At 41.7% G+C, this 19,142-nt stretch overlaps 1 protein-coding gene across 1 annotated transcript in view; it reads left to right on the forward strand.

Moving 5' to 3' along the window:
• Nucleotides 1–15,917, forward strand: part of gpc4 (glypican 4) — a 29,731-nt gene extending 13,814 nt beyond the window's left edge. The window contains exons 2-9 of the mRNA XM_058396990.1: nucleotides 6,570–6,728; nucleotides 12,215–12,612; nucleotides 12,841–13,006; nucleotides 13,609–13,739; nucleotides 14,130–14,270; nucleotides 14,382–14,506; nucleotides 14,599–14,771; nucleotides 14,938–15,917. Coding sequence (XP_058252973.1) covers nucleotides 6,570–6,728; nucleotides 12,215–12,612; nucleotides 12,841–13,006; nucleotides 13,609–13,739; nucleotides 14,130–14,270; nucleotides 14,382–14,506; nucleotides 14,599–14,771; nucleotides 14,938–15,149 — 1,505 coding nt within the window. The 3' untranslated portion in view covers nucleotides 15,150–15,917. The remainder of the gene's footprint in view (nucleotides 1–6,569; nucleotides 6,729–12,214; nucleotides 12,613–12,840; nucleotides 13,007–13,608; nucleotides 13,740–14,129; nucleotides 14,271–14,381; nucleotides 14,507–14,598; nucleotides 14,772–14,937) is intronic.
• The last annotated feature ends 3,225 nt before the right edge of the window (nucleotides 15,918–19,142 follow it).

The raw sequence follows: 19,142 nt of genomic DNA on the forward strand, positions 1-19,142 counted from the left end.
TGTATGTGGCTAACTCGGGCAAGTTTGGGATAAGGCTGTTTCCTTGAGCAGCCTGTAGGACTCAATAGTGTGTACTGCAGAGCACAAGTAACTGATGGACACACTCAAAATGGCCTCAGGCCACGAAGTGAGGAGGGAAGAGATGCAAGACAGATAGAAATATTGCTCCAGCAGCTGGAACTGCGAGAGAGAGAGAAGAGCGCTGAAGGCAAACAGTGGTGTCTTGTCCAGACACGAAAGGCAGATTTGGGAAGCTGCGAGTAGAGCTGCATAATATCCATGATTTACAAATCAAATATCCAGCTTTTATCTCCCCTTAATGTTTCTGCTGTGTTTCACTCTTCATCTCATCCCTTTAATCTTAATTCTTTAGTCAGCAACTACTGCAATAGGAATGTATGTGGAGCTTGTCTGCTTGCAGTAGGGTGTGTTTATCATTTTTGCTCAGGGTGAGAAAGATGTTCCCTGACAAATGGGAGTTTCCTCTCCCCTCCGTGGTAATTGCAGCTTATGGTAAGTGAAAATAAGCAGTAAGATATGACTGGAGGGGGGGGGGTGCAGATTGACTCTTGAGTCTGTTTGTAGTTGTATGTCTTAGAAGTGCTCTCCTAGAGTATGGGTTGAGATCTCAGTAAATTTACCGAGTACTTAGTTTGCTTTCCTGCTGATGGAAAAACTTGTTTTACATTTCAAAAAGTAAAGTGTGACTCTAGTAGAGCCCATGTTTTGATCTGCTGCATAAGTTTACCTTATCCATATAGAGCCAGTTTCAACCAAGCAGACATCATGCCCTGAGACCACCTGTTTCAATTGATCTTGGCCTTCAGTCGACTATCAGGTGTTGGTCTTGCGTGGCTGGAATATAAACCTGCAGCCACACCGGCCCGTTGCAGACAAGAATGAACACCCCTTAGTTAGACACCAAGGGGAGCCTATTAGTCTGTCTTTCTGGTAACAGCACATTGATGTGGCGGCCATCACAATTTATAGCGGCTGGCAGCCTGAAATAATCCCCTTGAGAATTTATGACTTCTGACTCAGAGGGCCCAGGGCTGGTGGTAGAATGTGTGTGTTGGTGTGTGCATGCGGGTGGTGGGTCTGCTGGCCAATGCCTGGCAGGGTCAGAGTGCACGGCCCCTCTCAGAGGAGTGGCTGTTAACCTTTGACCCCAATGGTTAAGCTTGGAAGCTGTTTTCATGGAGCGACGGGCATTGATGTCTGTCTGGGTTCTGGAGAAAGGCCGGGGGCAAAGAAACGGTGGGGTGAGGGTTGTAAGGGCATGAGAGCTAATTTAGGTTTCACCCACATTCCTCTTTCGACCAAAATGGATTGTTGCTGGAAAACGAAGGATGTAAACAGGAAGTGACTGTCGTTAATTGAGAACCGACACAGCTCATTAAGATTTATTGTGAGGTCACTTACCACTAAGTATAAGTGAGGAAAATAGAGCAACATTACATTCATGTTAGATACCTCTTACTGAATAACCTGTCGTTTCATTAATTGGGTGTTTCGTAATGTTTGCTTCTATATTCTGCCGATGATGAGTATTTTTCTTCTAGAGGAAACCACACCTTTAAGGCTCCAATAGGAGACTTGCACATGGCTTGGGATGGGTAAGGCTACAAAAAAGAAATGCAAATCTTTGAATCAAGGACTCTAGCCCCTTTTCTGCTCTTGAGTCAAGTGATTCTGAACAAGCAGTGGACACCACTCTGATGGATTTTCTGTATGAACGCTGTTAATGCTTTCTTTTTCACTGCACGGTAAAAATGGAGACCATTGCACCAGTTAACTAATGTGGGCCGCCAGGAAAGTTCTAGGAAGATGGAAAGAGATGAAAAATGTATTTGTGATGCCAGACTCCTTAAATAAATCATTTGGTTTTATTGTTAATGATGACGAATTATTCAGCCATGCACACGAATACTGCATCGTAAGGATGCTTATATACTACTTCTTAAAGATGGGCTGTGGCATTTTACATTACTATTGAACAGGAATTGGAAGAGTTGACCACAAGACCCTGTTTTCACTTAACTGCACCCAGGTAAATGATGACAATCACATGAAGAAAGCAGCAATCAAAACAATACTGCTATTCATCTGCCATGTGATCTGCTGAAGTGTAGAATTAAAGCATGCATGCAGCGCACAGATAAAATTCAGCTCCATGGATGAACTCTAGCTCCACTTCCCCCCATTTTTTTGTATGAGTCTGTTTACTTATTTTGGCACCTTGTCCTTTTTAATCATATGGAGGCTACATGATTTTATTTTGCATATAACATGTCTATAAAGTTCTTTTCAAAACTACTGTAAATATATTTCTGTATTGTAGTTTACATTTCTTGTCTTTAAATATTTTGTACATCTTTAAATTATGTGCACACTTCCTAGGAAATATGCAAACTTTATTGTTTAGTCTAATGACAATGCTCGTTGCTGAAAAAGGTAGAACTTTGTCCAACACTAATATATCTTGAGTCACTACTATGTTTTCAGACATGCCAGCATAATTTATCTCACATTTTAAGAAATTATCACACATTTATCAAGAATGCAAGATGCTGTTGCTAACTGGTTACTTTGAGTCATAGCTGTACTTGCCTGCACACAAGCCCAGATGAACAGATGATAGATAAAGAGATAAAGGGCCAGCAAAGAGCACATGCACAAAGTATTTCACATAATGAAACTTGTTTTAAGGCTATTCCACACAAACGGAACAGTGTAGCACCAGGTTTCTCTGGACAAAAACATGTGAGATATAGTATTGATTGTCTAACAGTCCTGGTTTACTTTGTTAGTAGTCTTTAGCTAAATTTAGGTGTAGTTAGTAGTGAAAGATGTATCGTGAACGATCAAGGTGGATTGGGCTTGACTGGAATGTAGATAGTGGATCAGTTGAAGACAGACGATTGTGACCAGCAGTTTTAATGGAACAGAAGTTATAGTCGAACACTTTGGCCACAGATTGTCAGGGCAGGAAACTAGAGGGAGATACAATTCCTAGCCATTCCAACAGATTCCTAGCCGTTAATATTATGATGGCTAGATACTAATAGCAGTGCACTGTCGGGTCAGTCGAGGAAACCAAGCAGGAGAGTGGATAGCTATTTAAATGAAGCATGAGATCGATGCAGTGAGGGCCCACCACAGATTAGAAAACAGGAGCAATAAGTACAACGGGTAGGTTGGCTAACTTGGGCATGGGTTCATCAGTTAGATTTAACCTGGTGACAAAGTCTCATGGAGCAAATACTGTTTTAGCCTAAGTTTATGGATTAACCTTTTCTCATTTAAACCAGTACTATCCTGAGCGCTTCCTTTTCTCAGTATAATTTTTTTAAACAGTGTCCACACCAACACATCTCCTCCTCAGTCTAATAGTTAACAGCAGTGTTTTTGGCTGTTTACTGCTTTTGAGCACCTCACACACACACACACACACACACACACACACACACTGTACCACGTAAGAGGGTTATCACCTACAATGATCTTGAGCTGTATTTTTAGACCATCAAATAGTAGATGTACATCAAAAGTAGTGTAAAATTCATGTTGTATAAAATAAATATAAATAATAGAAACAATGAAATAAATCAGTGTTCATGTTAATATGCTAGAGTTCTGTATCATTTCTGTTAAAGTTGTTTGGAGGAAGGTTGTTGGCCAAAGAAAATTCACTCAGACTGTGTTTCTCCAATTTATGATGTTTTTTGACCATTAATCTCGTGGGCTACAGAATTGTGTGTGCTACTATAAAGACTAATAAAATTTTAGGAGATTAATTCATTAATTGTTTAATTCTAAAGCAAAAAGTGTGCATCTTGTATTATATTGTGATCTTTGCCTGATGCCTGGAAAGGTTTGAGTTTTGGCCTGATTAGCTTTTTAAACCAGTTTAAAAGTAGACCGAATCCCAGAGGCATGTTTTGCGTTTCGATGGACAGCTCGAAGGTACAACAGTTTACAAGACCCAAGATTCCGTCCTGTTCTGTGTGTTTTACTTGTTTCACCCAGGTATTCGGCCCACCCCTCACACTTTGCCCCATACAAAGAGCTAAGTGTTAGGGAGAAATATGATGGTGGAAGGGATTTAATGGGGTGTGTGTATGGAGAGAGGTAACATGTTTTTTAGCCTGGACAGGACAGTATGCAACTCATTTGTGTTCACTGTAATGTTGTTTCATGGGTTTGTGCACTGAAGTGCTTGTTTTCTTTCCCTTCTGCATAATATTTAATCAGTACGATCAGCAGGTACACATCCAAACGCAGATGTTCCTGTACTTATATGTATGTTAAAATCTCGAGAATCAGATGCATCTCAAAACAGGTCAAGCACAAATGTTTGGAAGTCAGTGTGGATGTCTTTTACTTTCTCTTGAGAGAGCAGTCTGAAACATTTGAAAGAGTAATCAACCTTTTGGCGTTTGAGACTACACTAAAACCAGGTATTTAGAACACAAACCGTTCCTCCTTTTTACAGAAGAGTTTCTCACTAAGCCATGCTTAATGCACCTTTTGGGACAGGGCTGGAGTTCTTGTGAATTATGGAACCATGGCATGAGAATTCCTAGATATTTGTAGTGATGTTTTTAGCACTGGATCATTTTTAAGTGCTGCATTAGTAACTCATTGCAAGTGTTTCGCTGACTAGACACGAAGAGCTTAGAGATCTGTAGGAAGAACTACAAGCTAAAAACATGAACATGTTTGCTCAGAAAACCTCATTTCTAAAGCTAGAATGAAATCGAATTAAAAGCGTTTTTATTTTGTATGCCCCTCAGGCGCATCCATTTACGCCTGTTTTCCTGTGTGCTTTAAGACTTGGGTCACTTAAGCAAAGTTGTAAATGTTGTAAAACGGCCGGTTTGGCTCTCAGCGGCAGCCTTCACTGTGAATGAGTGGACGTGTCTGTCTGTAGAGTGCAGACTGGAGTAGCAACGGTTCCAGCAGGCTGGCAGGGAAAACCAAACAGCCTGTCCACTGAAAGGCCCCTTGTGTTGTCCCTAAATTCCAGCAACTGCGTTAAAAAGTTAGAAAAACAAAACATTATTGCAGCTGTGACTACGCATTGACTCCCACTCCCCCTGTACTATCGTGACAAGTCAGCTTGTTTTTTCACACTCTTCAAGCCCACTTTGCCACACAGAGGCTGTGGAGCAGGAGGAATACTGGACGCTGAGCCATGAACGGCTGTGCCATTTTGGAAATTCACTATATTTCAGCACTTCTCCCAAACACAGCTTTAATTATATTATGATTGAGCTAAACCTTAACATAAAATGTGATTTTTGAAATCTCCAGATTAAAGAACATCTCAGGTGGCATTCTCGCTCGCTCAGTGACTGACATCACATAGTTGAAAGATTGAAACCTTAGCAATTTTAAGAGATCCAGTAAGCTTAAAGAGTAACTTCCAAGTAGTCCTCTGATTGGACTGTAAGTGTGAGCAAAAAAAAGGAATTCATCTCCAAAGCTTTGTCAACTTCCACTGTTTTGCCGTGGTTGGTATGGTGATTTGAATGACTTCTCGAATGACGCCTCAGTGGACGAGCAGGTCCGGCTGAACCGGTCTTGTTTCATAATGCCTCTTTTCTCATTGACAGATCAGTAGCCTAGATGGCTGAGACAATAAGATTACATGCCCAGGCTATTAGTTTTATTGTGTCCTCAGTAGGCCAGTGAATACCAGGGACCTTAGTGTGTATACCTTTTTCTTAGTATTAATGCACAAAATGTGTTAACCCAGTGGACTAACTAAACTAATCATGGTTTTACCGACTACCTTACTACACAGTAGTCTGAGCTAGTTAATGTTGATCAGAATTGAGAGTAATTAATGCTTCCTTTGCCGCTTGTGAATGCCTAGTGCACACTCCATCCAGTAATATTGCCTCTATCAGAAATTGTCATGTCATACCTAAATGGTTGTTAAGAACAGCAGAACTAAACACACATGATTTTTTGGCATTGCTGCATTTTTGCAGAACAGTCCTCGCTGTCTGAATCTCCCCAACCTTGCACATTTTCTCATTGTTCTCTTTTTCTAGTTTTAACTTGCATGTCAGATAGCGCTTGCATTGATTTTCCTGAGAATAAAAATAATAATTTCTCCAGCTGAGAAATTATGTAGTGTGTCAGCCTTTTCCCTGATGTAGTGTACCCACCCCTATCTTTTTCACCAAATGACTGATTGAAAGTGATTAAAGTTATAGTGTGTGGTTCCACATGTCTTTTTTGGAAGTCTTGTGCAGTTGGTTTAGCCTTATCTGTGCCTCCATATCTTGCTGCTTAAGAAAGTAAACCTGTCTAATTACTTCTGGCTAGATTTCTAGATGCTAGTGTTTGCAAAAAAAAGAAGTTATTTTAAACATTATCACTAGCATCTCACAGCAACATTTGTTTTTATTCCTAGCATACCATGAATTTTTCTTACTGCCCCAGCCCCAGTTTCATGCATTTTTGCATTTAAGCTTGTTTTTCTTCTGTCAGGATTATACGAGTAGTGGTTTAAAAATCACTTGTGTAAGAGCTCTCTCCTGCTTTGTGTGTTACAGAAGCCGATCTGAAGGTGTGCCCTCAAGGCTTCTCGTGCTGCACTCTGGAGATGGAGGAGAAGCTGAGTCAGCAGAGTCGCTCGGACCTGAAGGCCCCAATCTCCCAGCTGAGCTCCAACCTGCAGACCACCTTCACGCAGAGACACCAACATTTTGACCGTGAGGCTCATTCTCTCTCTATCACACACACATCATACACTTCACGTTGGTCATGTCGAGAAGGTTCTGGGTGTCCGTGCAAGGTCCAACATCCAGCTGTGATCCACCAGAACATCTGTACATCTCCAGTACATGCTTTTAGATGTATTACGTTTTTATTCTGAGTCACCTTCATTCCTGGAATTTTGTCAGCCACCTCTACTCCTTCTGTTCTGTCCAGCAATGCTTCAGTTTGACCAAAACTCCCAGCTGGTCCACCAGATGGTGTTGTGGAAGAGAATGGTGTTATATTACACCTCTTAGCGAGATTGTATTCAAGTTCATATCATGTACAGATATTTCATATACAGTCTAGACAATCCTACACACTTATTTATTTTAGACTAATGACCAGACAGTATAAAGATCACAGATTAAAAGAGAAACAGCATGCAAGTAAATCATACATGCCAGAGAAATAGCCTATAATCCTATAGGTTATGCTTGACAGAACGAAGACAGACTTCAGAGAAAGGAAAGAAAATCCACTCAGCAGGAAGTACAGCCTGTAGCTCCTAATGTATAAGTATGTGAAGAGAAAATGAATTCAAAAGGATCAATAGAGTCATCCAGGATCAGTCTGCAAGTGACTTATAGCTTTTTAGACATTACAGGAAGAGCCGCAATGCTGTTAGTCTCCCCGCACTGTGAGGGTGCCAATCATTTACATTTACAGCGTTTGGCAGACGTCCTTATCCAAGAGTGACTCACTTTTTTTTTTATCGCATTTTATACAACTGAGCAATGGAGGGTTTAGGGCCTTGCTCAAGGGCCCAGAAGTGGACACATTGTGGACCTGGGATTTGAACTCACAGCCTTTCCAGTCAGTGGTCCTATGCGGTCCAAGGATTAGTACTATCAATTATCCTATGTTTTCTCCTTTTCATGAAGGATGCCTAGAATGAATCCATCAGGATCTGATTTGAGATAAGCGTGGAGTGGTAATTCGAACACGGCTGTCCAGAGACCTAGACTGTGTTCTCTCATTCGTCTTTCCACCTGTCCCACAGAACACTCGTTCCCTCACACACATACAGAAAAGCTTGTCAGACAGACCACACACACGTCCAGAGCCAGGCTTCCTTTCTCCTGTGGCTGTAAATATCAAGCAGGGGGAGGGAGATCAGATTTCTGCTTTGCCGAGGGTGATGGGGTGCATGGGAACACGTGACGACCTCTGCTGACTCACCCAGGAGGGGAAAACCCCCGCACATGCATGTACACAAAGAGAGACTGGGTGCATATCATCACATTCATGTCATAAAGTCTTGCAGGTGCGAACACCGTAATTTACAAAACAGCATGAGATGAAGTGGTTTGGGATAAAGAAGGCTTTACCATGAGCTGCCAGTGTTAGAAGTTTCAGTACAATGCCAGTTAAGTTGATTCGGATAGGAAATTACCAGAGCTGTTAGACTTATTAGCTGATTCATTTAATACTTAGCTTAACACTGATGTCAGATGTCTACTAGATACTGATGTGGTGATGCATCATGCTCTCAGACACATTTATTGTGAACTGATTGTCATGTGAATTGTTGGTAGAATTCCAAATACTTGAATCGACACACCCAGTGAGAAAACGTGAAACTTTTCTCAGGAGCTAAAATGTCTTGGAAATTGGTAGTTTCCGTTCTCCTGCAGGGGCACCCAGATATGAAGCTGGCTGGAAAAATAAGATAATACATTTCCAAAAACAACTCCATTGTAAAGCTTAAATGCCAGTGCAAGCAACTCTACTTGGCACAAATCGCTTCAGTTGTGATTGCACGTTTCGCACCAGATACATCACGTCTCAACCTCTCTGTGAAGCTTTTGGAGCATTAATGCTTGTTTTCCTACTGGTTTAGTAAATGTAGCAAAGAAACCTGTATGACACTTAAGATTATTATAAAATTGCCACTGTGGTCATACAGATTTCATTAAGCCAATGAGATTTTCCAACATCCTGCTCCAAATATCAGTGGTTTGTAGCAGAACTCTGTAGCAATTATAACACACATGAGGTTTGAATCCAGGCTAAGCCAGAGTGTGCACTGCCAAAGGGATTCATCCTGATGTATTGAGCTGACTTGCTCAGTGTGGTGGCATATGACACTTTATGAATGTGTTTGTGTGGAAGTGAAAGTGGAGAGTATCATATGACTTTTTCATAGTGGGGGAAGAGTAATTTATCAGGGAGTTTTATGGAGTGACATGCAAACACACCCACACAAAAAGGCACAGCATTTTGCATTTATGATACTGGATGTTTGTGCTAAGTAGTTTTTTTTTCTAGCAGGGTGTGTGTCCATGTTATAGTGTTAGAAGGAAAAGCTTTAGGGAGTGATGGCGAGCAAAAATGCCTGTATTGCAGCCAGATGTGATTAGGAATGTGAAGTTTCGGAATGCAGTGGCAGCCTTATTCCTCCCCCTTTGCCTCCTCCTAGCTCCTATTCTCTGCCCTTTGTTCCTTTTCTCTCCTTTTCTCTGCCTTTCATTTCTGTGCCAGCTCCAGGTTCTCAGCTCTTTTGAACTATTACCGTGGGAATAAGCCTAGATGTGCTAGTCAGTGAAAACTGTTCATGCACTTTGTTTAACAAGCTAAACAGCCCTATGACTGTAACATGTTAGACTACACTCTATACAAATACACACATGACCACATGAATCCGTTTTACCTTGAGTTTGAAACTACTAAAAAAAAAAAAAAAAAAAAAAAAAAAAAAACAGGCACACAAATGAGTCTAGTTGATGAAGCAGTTGAAGTAGGTGAGTTTTCTCCCATCAGAGTTCCATGGAGTAAACTGTTGACATGAAGACATCAAACAAGTGAGCAGGCCCACAGGAACTAGCACAGATTGTATACAGTGGAGCTGAGATGTAGATGATAATGACACACCCACAATCGAGCAAACAGAACTACAAAGTGGAATATTTACACTGGGAGCTAACAATAAATGGTCATTAAGATAAAATGACCGTAAGCATGTGTGTTTGTGTGTGGGATGTGGTGAGAGTAGTCTCGAGGTTTCAGTCATGGCCCAAAATAGCTCTCCTTTGGTGCGTCTTGTCTGGATAGCTGTGGCCAGGTCAGTATTGTCTGCAGGATTAAAACCCCCTACCCAAACTCTCACCACAGCTGCGCGGCAGGGTGCCTGCAATCCCACAAGAAAAGAAAGGAACTCACTGACTAATTGGTACAAATGGGAAGCAATTACTGGTTGGGACAAGAAAGGTCAGGGAACATGGACTGTATTGAAGGATGGATGTAGAAAAGTATAGAGCCTTGGTGGCCAGTAACCTTACTTTTTTTTAGCATTCTGTTTTTCTGGACAGTACAGAAGCATGTTTAAATGTTACCTGAGTTTTCCTTTGAAATGGTACAAGTGCACAGACCGCTGGAAACAGGCAGCAAAAGCAGGCTGGTCTGATCAGAGAGCTACCCTTTAAAAGTAAGGAAAATTTTTCTGGAAGATCAAGTTCCCATTTTAAAGTTGATGTGCCTATTACTCTTCAAATGAGTAGCCTTGTGTATAACTACTCGCTAACGGACAGCTCACTTTAATGGAGATACCAGAAGGGAGGTCTCAAACTTGTTCACTTATTGGCAGGCTTGCACTGCTCCATGACCTTGCACTTAATGATGAAACAAGATGTGTAAATCTCTCAAACGTTTTCAAAATCAACCTGAACCATGTTTTAAAACTAGCGACATTTGTAGTGACTTGAAATCCAATTTTCCTCGGTGGTTTAAAAAGAATAAAGCTAAAAATCTGCAAAGTGTTGGATTTTTACATAGTGGTTTCTTGTGTAATTTCCCTCTACTGAATAGTGACTCTTCACAATAGCGTTTTCTCTACTGGTCATTTTTCACCGTCTTTCTATTAGTTCCAGCTCTCTCTTCTCCTTCTCCAGCTGTCTCCCTACCTCTCGCTCCTCTGTCCCAGTCATGGCTCTGCTGTGTGACTTTCAACGTTTGGCAGATCTGGCATTCTTCGCTGTCTAGCTGGGGCGGGAATTTGTTATAATCTTACTCAAGAGAGCTTGAGCTGCATGCCCTTTTCCTCTTCCCATGTCAGTAAGAGGCTGATGGCCGCCTGCTGAAACACTGATGAACGTAAAGGCTGCAGTGTTTCCGGTATCCGTGGTTACACAGCAGCTTTTAAAGGAACGGCCTTAACTCCCTCGCTACACACACACACACACACAAAACACACACGCACCACCTGCCATTTTGCCGAGTGGATGTCAGTGTGAAGTGGAAGTGATGGTGCCTGGCTGACCTGAGCGTATGTGCCGGTCACTGTGCTTGAAAGAAGTGCTGTGGTGTGCTTCTGATATGATCCAGTATAGTCTGATTGAATGGAGGGCTTAGACTGATTTAATCAAGGGCGTGTGTGCAACTCTTTAACATGCACAAAAACTTGCATGCGTCAAATTGTTGCAAATAGCCAGTTACGGAGATGTTAATGTAATAAAAACGTGTGTTAATGCTTATTTGTTTGTATGTGCGAGGGCTGAAAAAAGGTGAAGCCGTTTCAGTGGAATTCTCATTTTGTTCAGATTAAGAAAGCCTGGGCCGTGGGGAAGGTGTTTCATGGGAGAGAAGGGCTGGATTATTTGTGGTGGGGAGTGGGGTTGACATTCCACAGGATGAAGTAGGTCATTGTTCCCTGTCTCCACTGAAGAGGGCTTTCTGAAGGAACTGATGAACTGAAAGCAGAGCAGAGGGAATGAGAGAGGCTCGAGGCAGGGTACAGGTCCCTTTTTGGCGAAGGGGGTCTGCATTATTCAGTAATCCTATTGAAAGCTCCTCTCTGAAGGACGGAGCAGGAGCAGCGGCGAGACAAAGAAAAAAAGCGAATGGAATGTGACAACAGAAAAATGCCATTGATGGTGGTCAGTCTCAACTGGCTTGATGGGTGAGATGTTACCGGGTGAACAGTAGGCTGCCTTTCATTCTTCCTTACACTCCCCCTTTTTCCCCCCTGTCAGCACTTTTCTCCCATGATAAAAAGTTATTTTCCAACTGGCTGCAAGAAAATGTTTGTAGAACAATGTTGGGTTGAATGGAAAATGCATTAATGTGTTTGAGAATAACCCATACTTATCTGGCCTCACTGGTAACCCTAGTGGCTTTTCCAGACGCGAAACAGAACGCTGTGGACTATGAAATTCTGCTCTCTGATTGTAATGACAATGTAATATCAATTTAGCACAATAGAGCAGGTTTTTTTGACATGTAAATCATGTCTGTTTTTAAAAGGTAATCAAGATAATGGAAATTTTGTGTGTTTGTATGTATGTGCTGAATTATTTTACTGTTTATAAATTGTCTTCTGTTTGAAAGATATTCTGTCTCCGTAAATAATGAATAATAATTTATGTCAAGGTCTGCTTTGCTTAGCACTTTCTTGCTTAGCTGTCTAATCTAACCTCATTTCCTTTACCATTCTCTCTTGTAGAGTTCTTCAAAGAGCTGCTCGACAATGCAGAGAAGTCATTGCACGACATGTTCGTGCTCACCTACGGAGTGATGTATGTGAAGAACGCCGAGCTCTTCAAGCACTTTTTCCGTGACTTGCGGCTCTACTACATATCAGGCAGCTCTGTCGTGCACCTCGATAACATGCTGTCGGAGTTCTGGGCCGAACTACTTGAGCGGATGTTCCGCCTGGTCAATGCACAGTACGAGTTCAGCGACGCATACATGGAATGTGTGAGTCGGCATACAGAGGAGCTAATGCCATTCGGCGATGTGCCGCGCAAGCTGAGACTGCAGCTGAGCAGAGCTTTCATTGCTGCCCGCACCTTCACCCTTGGCCTGGCTCTCATACCTGAGGTGGTCAGCAAAGTCTCCACGGTGAGCACAATGATTCATTCAGATGGATAAAGGACTTCCTGAAAGAGAAGATGACCTTAATAAGATTCTTTGACCTTTCGCTTTATTATCGATTAAAAGCGTTCTCCTGTAATTGAGTGGTCTGGTTACTCATCAGCCCCTGCAGCAGACCTTTGCACTTTCTTTTTAAGCTGAATCTGATTAACAGCCATCCACTTGCTCACATTTTCTTTGGTCACTCCTTCACAGGTGAGTGCCTCTCCAAGCTGCGTGCGTGCTGCTATGAAGATGCTGTACTGCCCATACTGCACAGGTCAAGTGGCCCTGAAGCCCTGTAAAAACTACTGCCTCAACGTAATGCGTGGCTGCCTGGCCAACCAAGCCGACCTCGACACGGAGTGGAACAACTTTCTGGGTAAGGAACGAGAGTGTGGGCAAATCTACTGAGCAGTGAAGAGGTGTGACAGGACAAATTTACTGCCAGTGTTTTTGTGACTGTGAGTTATAAGAGCTGAGGATAATGGTTTAGACTTGGAGGATTAGGATGTAACTAAAAATAACAAGTGTGTTACTGTTAGATGCAGTGTGCTGGGTCTCTATGGTATGTAAAACTACAATAGACTCAACCTCACACACGCACACTTACACAGTTTCTGGCTCTGGCTGGCTTTGCTCATCCCGAACATCAGCTCTGTGGCGCCTTGTTAAGCCCACTTGCTGTTTAACAAGGCCTAACTATGGCAGCCTTTACTGCCACTTTAGCCAGCTCTGTGGTTCCCCCTAGTGGTAAAACATTAGTTACAGCAGCAATAGACATTGTGTACATTTCTTAGGTCCAGTGTTCATAGGTTACAACTATGGGTGGGGTTTTTTTCCCCCCTTTCCCACCAAGCATAAATAATGAGCAGTAAAGATATGCTTCTGAGAAAATGATAGTGTCTAGTGCTTTCGGTACTTCATGTCTCGGTTAACATTTCATACTTTCCTATTTAGTATGCTCATGTGTTTGCCTTTCAGATGCCATGCTGAGTCTGGTTGAGAGACTGGAGGGACCATTTAACTTTGAGTCAGTAATAGACCCCATTGATGTGAAGATCTCTGAAGCAATCATGAACATGCAGGAGAACAGCATGCAAATCTCACAGAAGGTCAGTGACTGCTCAGGGTACTTTATGATTCCACCATTAATGATAAACTTCATTCATCTTAGAATGGAAAGTAAAGAAGCATTCACAACAGCATTATATTTCACTGGAAATGCAAATGTTTGCAAGAATAAAGATGCCGAAGTCGTAGCTGGTAGGAAAAAGTCTTTCAAAGAAAAATATTTATCATAAGTACGTTATAAATATAGATAATTACATATTTTGTTTACTGTTTGTCTGCACTTTTCCACGTTTTCTTTTGTTTGCTTTTACATCACCTCATTTCTAAAAATGCATCACAATTCCTGTAATTCATGGTAGGTGCATGGAAGAAAAGTGACTTGAATAACTGCCTTGTAATTGTAGAATGTTCATCCTGTTTGTGTTCCACAGGTATTCCAGGGTTGCGGGCAGCCAAAAAAAGAACTGCGCTCCAGGCGTTCTACAAAAGACTCAGGATTCCCTGGTCGCTTCCGGCCATACAGCCCAGATGCCAGACCCACCACTGCAGCTGGCACCAACATGGATAGACTGGTAAAAACACATTTTTACTGCATGGGCCCACATCTCAGATCTCTGTTAAACTGTTTCCAATTTAATTTCAAGGCTATGGTGGAAGTCATAATTTTCACAATTTTCATTCAGGTGGCCGATGTGAAGAAGAAGCTAAAGCATGCCAAAAAGTTTTGGTCTACTTTACCAGAGACAGTCTGTGTTGGAGACAGGGTCACCCAGGGGGATGAGTGCTGGAATGGCACAGCCAAGAGCAGGTGAGCTGGGGCAGTTCCTGAGTCCATCATTTTAATTACAGCAAGATGTAGCTTTGAATTTTCTGATTGTTCTGTTTTTTGTGCTGTATCAGGTACGAGTCTGTGGTCTTGGGCAACGGCTTAGCCAATCAGGTCTCCAATCCACATGTGGAAGTGGACATCACCAAACCGGACATGGTGATACGCAAACAGATTGCTGTGCTGAAGGAAATGACCGTATGGCTGAAAGCAGCACACAGTGGAAACGACATCACGTATGACACCGGTAAGAATCGACCACTCGTACAGAAATTTACCATGATGACATCATTGCTGTGTATATTACATCATTCCTTGGGTAGTGCTTCCCAGGCTAATTCTTCTTGTAGCTGTTCGTCCATTTTAGTGTTTTCCCTGCTTCTAACACTTTTTTACTCTTCTTTTTATTAAAGAGGATGGCAGTGGAGAGGGTAGCGGCAGTGGCTGTGATTCATCCTCCTGTGACAACGACACAGACATGTACTTCTCCACAGCAACACCTAAGAAAGTGCGCAAAATTCCAAATGTCGGGAGTTCCTCCAGCGGTGTGCGGCTGGCACCGTACAGCCTGGTGCTGACCCTTGCAGGTGCTGCTCTGACCCTCCTGATCTCCCGCACCAGATAAGAGCGCTTCAGAGGCGAAGGATGAGCATTATTGCAGAGAAGAAACTGTCTTTTTTTTAAAAAAAAAAAAACAAAAAACAAAAAAACAAACCAAGAAAAGAGGATGCCTTTAAGACTATGGTATGTCTGCCATCTAGGAAAGACTCTCAAGTTATTAATACTCAAATAACGTCACCCTAATATTTTTTTGTTCCTTTTTAATACGAATGGACTCTCATGTACATGGGATTCTGAACCAGAAACACCTCCCTTTCGTACCATTTTTCCTGGACTTTGCTTCCCAAAGTCATTATCAGTGTTTACAGTAGCACATGGATATATATTCTTTTTTTTGTTTGTTTTTTTCCAAAAGGAGCTTTACAGGCTGAGATTTGCTCTATATTTAGGTGTGTGTGTGTGTGTGTGTGTGTGTACGAGAGAGTAAGAGCTGGTGTGAATGACTTTTTTCCTTTTTGTTTGTTTGTTTGAGAGAGCCTTTCCTAAGATAGCTTATTAATTAATTCCTATACCATGTTTAGACTGAGTGAAGCAAAATGTAGCAGGTACACAATCACCAGTTAAACACCTGTTATGTGTGTATGCTTCTGAGTGCCAGCGTGTGTGACATAGATGTCGAGAAACCTTAAGCGCACCAAGCGTTTCAGTTAATAATGTTAAAAGATGAGGGCCAAGCCGCGAAATATGGTACAGAGTCAAAAATGGCTAGCATGTGCAGATTTAAAGGGTCCTTTTTTAAAAAAAAAAAAAACAAAACAAAAAAAAAAACAAATTGAAATTTCTGTCAGGGACGTCATGTCTTATAGGAAGAGTGTATTGGAGTAAATGGAAAGTGTATGAATGGAACTGAAAACTCTGGATGGTTTTCTGTTCATCCGAAGGCTGGTTGGCTCATAACAGGCTCATTATGGCCGCTGTACAAAAGGTGACCTGATGATGACCTGTTGTAAGTGAGGGTTGTGTGCACAGACGTGACCATTCAACTTTATTCATCTAGCTCTAGCACGCACACTGCGACTGAAACAGCCTGACTGCACGGCGGCTGTTCTGTGCACGGGTGCTTCACGAGGAAGGAAATCACATCCACCTGGACAAACGTGTACATGCGAGTTAGTTAGAACGGTGTTCGAGACACAGAAGAGCAATAATGAAATTAACACAGGGTTTTTATTCGACGGTTTTTAATTTTGCTAGAAATGTATTCTAAGGTGTAAATCTATGTATTGGGTACTACAGCAAATTTGCCTTGTCCAGAATGACTGATGGTGCTGACTTGAGTGAGATGGAGTGGTTTTCTGTACGTGTGTAAATGTTTCATTTCCTTTCATTTGTCTGTCCCACTGGTCTAATGAAGACCTCCGAGAGTAGCCTATTTAAATCCATTCTCACCATCTGACCGTCAACTCCGCATTACAATAGACGCTTATTTTCCCCCTAATCTGTAACCCTCGGTACGTTATTTTAATGCGTCCCTACATCGGGACAAAAAGACTCACAACGGTAGCATACAATCTCACATTCTGTGGCTTGTGGACTGTTCTTTTGCTCCACAGGCCATTTGTACATGTAGGTTTTCTTTCTGATGACTGACAAGTACAGTGTTATGTTAGAAAACAGCTGGGGTTCTTGCGTTCCCCCTTCTAAAATGAACCCACCTTTCTCTCAGTGAACTGCTCCCTCCTTGCTCTTGTACAGTAAGTTATTTAACTGCATGTCTCTAAGTTCTTTTACAAACACGACATAACGTCCATAAAGTGCAGTATTGGAAAAAATATATATATTTATATCTGTAGATGGTTGCATTTTAACAGTTTTCTAAATTACCTGAATCTGTATTGGCTTCAAATTTCATGTAATGTAAAGCTTATTGTTTATACACCAGCTTACCATTGTCATTCCTTTTTTTTCCCCCTCCAATCGTTAAGTAAGGATGTTGTAAACGGTGTGCAGAGTTAAGGATAGCGTTGATCATGAGCTCATGAGTGTCTTAGTGTCGTATGCACTTTTTAAAATTGCCATTGGAAACGCCGACACTTGAAGTGTTAGCAGGAATCTCTTCAGTGGCTGTTGATTGAAGGCCAGTCCTGGTCACTCGCTCAGAGGCCCTGGACAGAGCTGTTTGGGGTTTTTTTTTGGATGGTTCTTTTGAGTTCATTCATATTTAGATGGATTAAAAAAAAAATCAAGTTTCTGACTTAACGTACGTTAAGTAATGTATCCTTAAAGGTTGTTGTGCAGGAGAGCATACCTAAACATCTCCACAACAGACCTTCCCTCTGTTTCACACAAAGAAGGAACGGCCATTTAAGTCCTTCCATGTTGAGTTGAGGCGAACAGTTTGACTGGAACCGACCGCCTTTTCTGATCCAAAAGTCCTTAGCCGGAGTAACCGAGCTACAGGATGAAGTCTGTGTAGTCGTTCGCCCCGAACAATGGAACAGCGCCATCTTTGAAAAGGAGTTACAAAAGACTTGACTACAGAGAGGAAATTGTGTAAATATGGAGCAGTCAGTCTCTGAGAGAGGTTATAATAGTGCAAGTCTTACTCTTTCAGAGGATAGACTTAACATGGGGAGGGGGGGAACATGCTAAAAAAAATGTAAGAGAAAGGATGTATTAAACACATCAAAGTCTTGCAAAAAATAAAGACTGCAGATATTTAAAAACAACGTGTCATTTCTCCATCTCTGTACAAAAGAAATCATCAGTTGAACCTTTCTGAAAGCATCATTCTTTTATTATTTAAATGTTTATTGGAAAGGACATACAAGCAATTGTCCTCATCCACTGCAATAAAAATGCTTATATTCCATTTATTTGTCTCTCAACATTGTCAGCATGGTGGGAGATGCTAGCAGCAATAAAAGCATTTAGATGATTAGTAGTTAACATGTTCAAGCCATTTTGCCAGCATGCATATATCTATCATTTTTAGGTTGAAATGTTATTTTTATTGCATCGTAAAAACATCCCATTAATCAATCAATCATGGAGCAATCCATTAAATTATACAGATAGCAGTCAAGAGCTTCATCTAATCTGCACATCAAACATTATAGTGGGGATTTAACTGTAACATGGCTCTCGATTACTGAGTATTTTCCACATGCTTTGGTCTCTAGTTTTTACCCATAAATGTTGGATTGAACCCAATCTATTTTGTCTTGATGTGGTCAGAGGAGAATGTCCAGTGTGGTTCAAGCTGACAGGAAAAACTACATGTAACTTAAATAACCACACTTTACAACCGTGCTGAGCAGAAAGGCATCTCAGCATGTGCAGATCACTACATGTTGAGGTGGATGAGTTGCAAAAGCAGAAGACCATATCTCATCTCCAAGAACAGGGAGCTGAGGCTACAGTGAGTTTTTACAGCCAACCAGTTTCAGTGAATCTATTAAACATGAATCCTGTTCATGGGTCCTTCTGTTGATCATTAAACTTAGATTATGTTGAGAATCTGCTATACAAGTAGCTGTGAAAGATCATGTGCGTTAACCAGCATGCTCTGACCAATCAGAATTCAGCAGCACTTTAGGATAAAAGATGATCATCCTAACAGTGATGTTTACCTGTCTGTCCTCATGAAATGTTTTTCTCCATAGAGATGTGGAGTAGTGTTTATTTCTCCCATCATTCAACTGGGATCATATGCTAAAGCTCTACTTAAGTTAAAAGAATTGGAGCAAAGAATCTATTCATTCATTCTCTGTAGTGCTTACCCTATACAGGTCACAGCCTGTATGGGGGGAAGCCTTTCTCAAGGGGCACAAGACATGGGACCCCCTGGAAAGGATGCCAACCCATCACACACACTCATACACATTTACACAATCAGTCTACAACGCACGTCTTTGGACTGGAGGAGGAAACTGAGGAACCCAGAAGAAACCCCTGAGGCATGGGGAGAACATGCAAACTTGACACACACAGGGCAGAGGAAGGAACCAAACCCCAGAGGTGTGAGGCAAATGTGCTAACCAGTAAACACACTCAG

This window comes from Hemibagrus wyckioides, linkage group LG08 (genome assembly GCF_019097595.1).
Source record: "Hemibagrus wyckioides isolate EC202008001 linkage group LG08, SWU_Hwy_1.0, whole genome shotgun sequence".
In the NCBI taxonomy this organism is placed as follows: Eukaryota; Metazoa; Chordata; class Actinopteri; order Siluriformes; family Bagridae; genus Hemibagrus; species Hemibagrus wyckioides.